The sequence below is a fragment of the Mastomys coucha genome, unplaced genomic scaffold (genome assembly GCF_008632895.1).
Source record: "Mastomys coucha isolate ucsf_1 unplaced genomic scaffold, UCSF_Mcou_1 pScaffold21, whole genome shotgun sequence".
Classification (NCBI taxonomy): domain Eukaryota; kingdom Metazoa; phylum Chordata; class Mammalia; order Rodentia; family Muridae; genus Mastomys; species Mastomys coucha.
The window spans coordinates 152,064,806-152,068,119 of NW_022196904.1; the positions used below are offsets into that span (position 1 = coordinate 152,064,806).

At 41.3% G+C, this 3,314-nt stretch overlaps 1 protein-coding gene across 8 annotated transcripts in view; it reads right to left on the bottom strand.

Moving 5' to 3' along the window:
• Positions 1-3,314, bottom strand: part of Tmc1 (transmembrane channel like 1) — a 184,533-nt gene that overhangs the window by 27,493 nt on the left and 153,726 nt on the right. For all 8 annotated transcript variants that reach the window (XM_031389906.1, XM_031389908.1, XM_031389909.1 and 5 more), the window contains one exon: positions 2,486-2,614. In XM_031389906.1, coding sequence (XP_031245766.1) covers positions 2,486-2,614 — 129 coding nt within the window. The remainder of the gene's footprint in view (positions 1-2,485; positions 2,615-3,314) is intronic.

The following is a 3,314-nucleotide window of genomic DNA, read 5'->3' on the forward strand; positions in this document are numbered from 1 at the left end:
ACACACACACACACACACACACACACACACACACACACACGCTCTTCAAAGTCCCAGAACAATTACTCTGTCCTTGCCATTTACGTTGTATGTTCTTCTTGTTTCTCAGAGCTTGTACAATAAGAGTAGTGGAGTTTGTAAAATTGAAAAGTGAATATCCAAACAGTAGAAGGTGGTATTTCTGCACTTAAGCCTATTTTTCCCATTTGGAAATACAAGTATAATATGGCCAGGCTTTCTATCATGTCAACAAAGAAGATGTATTATGTAGTAGTTCCCAGTTTTTAAAGTATTAGATCATTTTAAAAAACTATAAACAGTGTGCAGGCAAATTAAAATCAAGATTTCAGGTCGAAGTTGCATCCTCTCTGTGGGCTCCAACTTCCTCATCTCTATGCCCTTCAACATCTTACATGGATTTGCTCAAAGTAGCCAGCCCCAGCAGGCTTCCAAGGAAATTAGTCAGCCAGTTGGCAGGGTGATATGATCCACAAAAAAAGATATGTCATCCAACATTAACATTTTATAACTTGTTTTGATTCTATGCTTTCCCTTCAAAGAACCTTCCAAAGGTAATATGAGAGAAAATTCTTTATGACTTAAAAACAGAAACTTGTTTCCTGTGCTTTGTACCAACCCAAGAGCTCTGTCAGCACACCATAAATAATAAATTTTAGTCATTTAATTACAGCTTTTATGCATCCAGGTCATGTTATATTGACTTCATATTCACAGTCAACTTTTCTACCACTTAAGAAGAAAGCATCAAGGGATAAAAGGCAAACAAAAGAGAAGCCATGATCTAAGAAAGAGATAGCAATTTTTATGTCTGCCTCGGAAAAGCTGAATCAGGAAAGGAAAATAGAAATGAATCCAAGCCAGAAGAATACCTCATAGAGAGCAATAGGAGAGCCGTACAGGGCATCCAGGATCTGCTGCATTACCTCATGGCCATGTACCAGAGAACATTAGCTAACTGCTTTTGCCTTATCCGAAGCAGCATCCTTAAGTGAGGATGACAGAGATGATCTAATCAGAGGCACTGTCTCAAAGTCAGATAGCGAATACCCCTTCAAGAGAATCACTGCTGGCTTAGAACACACAACCAGATCAAAGAAACAGAGTTTTATGGATGCCTCTGCTGTACTGATGGTGTCAAGATGTGGAGATACAGGTTCAACTACACAGAACACTTGCAATATGACAAGCCTGGTTCAAATACGAGACATTTGTTTATCTATTTTTTTGTTTTGATGTGGTGGTGGTGGTGGTGGTGGTGGTTCATAAATCCCTCATTGTAAGAGGAGATGGATAATTGCAGTTTAAAAAGAAATATCAAGTAATTCCACATCTTCTACAAAAAAAAAACCCTGTAAGTTACAATAGCATTTGATAGGCTATGTTAGGCTGTGGCTAGAGAAGAACTCTGTGGCATGACATACTAAAGGAATGCTCAATGGCAAGAAGGAGTGGACCATGTCCAATTGTAGGATAGCAGCACCCCTTTGAAGGAGAAATAGTAAGCGCAAATGAAAAGACCATCTTGTGCTTGAAAATTTCTTTAAAAGTCCACATCATTGGAAATTTAGAACAGAGTCTAGAACTAGACTGAGGCAGAAAGAAAAGAAACAAACTTTGAAGTACTGCGAGTCCCAGAACGGTATCTGAGGCACATTCGTGGTGCTCACAAAGCCACTGGGGATTTAAACATGGGAAACCATCAATTCTTCAATTTCTATGTTGCAGGATTAACTGAAATCAATTTTATTTGCACAAATGAGCAATGAAAGCCTATTGGTAGGTTAGACCACAGAACCATGTGTGCTCTGCCACTTGCCTTAAGTTTGAGGGAGACTCTAACTTGGGCTTAGAGGAAAGACTGATGATAAAATCCATACCAGAGGAGCTCAGAGAATCCTGTGCTATTGTTTCAGAAAGCTAGGCTGCCCCTGGGCTCCATTTAGTAAAGCCCTGTCAGCAAACTGGGTCTTTCTTGAAATCTCCACAGTCCCCTGCTGTTGTCTATGTCAGGCTCTTATTAGCCTGTGAGCCTCATAAAGCAAATGCCATATTCTCTGAATCCTTTCAGCCCCTCATGTACCACATAGCAACTGGCGCGTGGTAATTACCTAGTCCCACAGCAAAATTCACAGGGAGATAGAGATTATACAGTTTATAGAGATCTTGTATCAGCACAAACTAGCTTCGTGGGAAGGGAACTGCCAATAGGGCCAAGTTTTCCTTCAATGTTTTAACAGACAGTTCTTGGTCCATTACTTTAAAGAGCCTGAGCTAATTTTAATTCAGTTCTGGAAAATATGATGCTCAAGTCTGAGTTCTTCTGAGTTATAACTGTGCTGATGGCATCTCACAAAGTGACCTCACTCGTGTAACTCGGAGGCATCCCGCCACTTATAAAACACGTATCAACAATGAATCACAGAGGAAAAAAATCTAATACAGGAAAAGTTAGTACCATACTTACATATCCATATTCTAAATCCCAGCACCAGCAGTAATTGCAGAACCTCACGAAGCACGCTCTGAGGAAGTCACCAATGAGGATCGTGACATAAGTGGTCAGGACGTCGGAAACGGTGAGACGCACGAATTCCTGGTATGATACAATCTTTATTAGTGCACACATTTCTGTCTTCAGATGACCTTACTATTGGTATCAAAACTGTCGTGTTTCTGTCACTAGCTTGAACACTACAATTAATGATAAAAGAAAAAATTAAGAAGGCATATCTAGTAAATGAAAAATAACTTCCTCGTATTCTGTTACTTCCAAACTGTCTCCATCCTTGAATCACTGTACTGGCATCTTCTTTTGACTGAGAGACTTTATGATACCAAAGTCTAAAAGCAGGTAGAAATATACTGGCCATGTAGAAATTTTAGATTTGTACCTGGCATTGAATTGTATGTTTTTAACATGTAACGTGTACGGTAAGTAGAGTATACTTCAATGACGTTCTTTAAAAACCACTTGTAGCTTTCTGGTCTGTCAGGGCTGGGGTCCAGAGCAGACCTTGGGCACAAGCTCCGCAGCCAGTCCCACAACATCCAGAGGAAGCTCCACTCCCAGGAGCTCTGACACACCCAGGATCGAGGTGAGCAGGAACCAACATCTGTCCCAACAGTGGGAGTAACTGGGACCGTCGGGACCAGGCACACAGGAACTCTGCCAGCCCAGTGACTTGGGTTCCTTCTGGTCTGTCTGGGCTGGAGTCCAGAACAGATCTTGGGCTCAAGCTCTGCAGCCAGTCCCACAACACCCAGAGGAAGCTCCACTCCCAGGCGCTCTGACA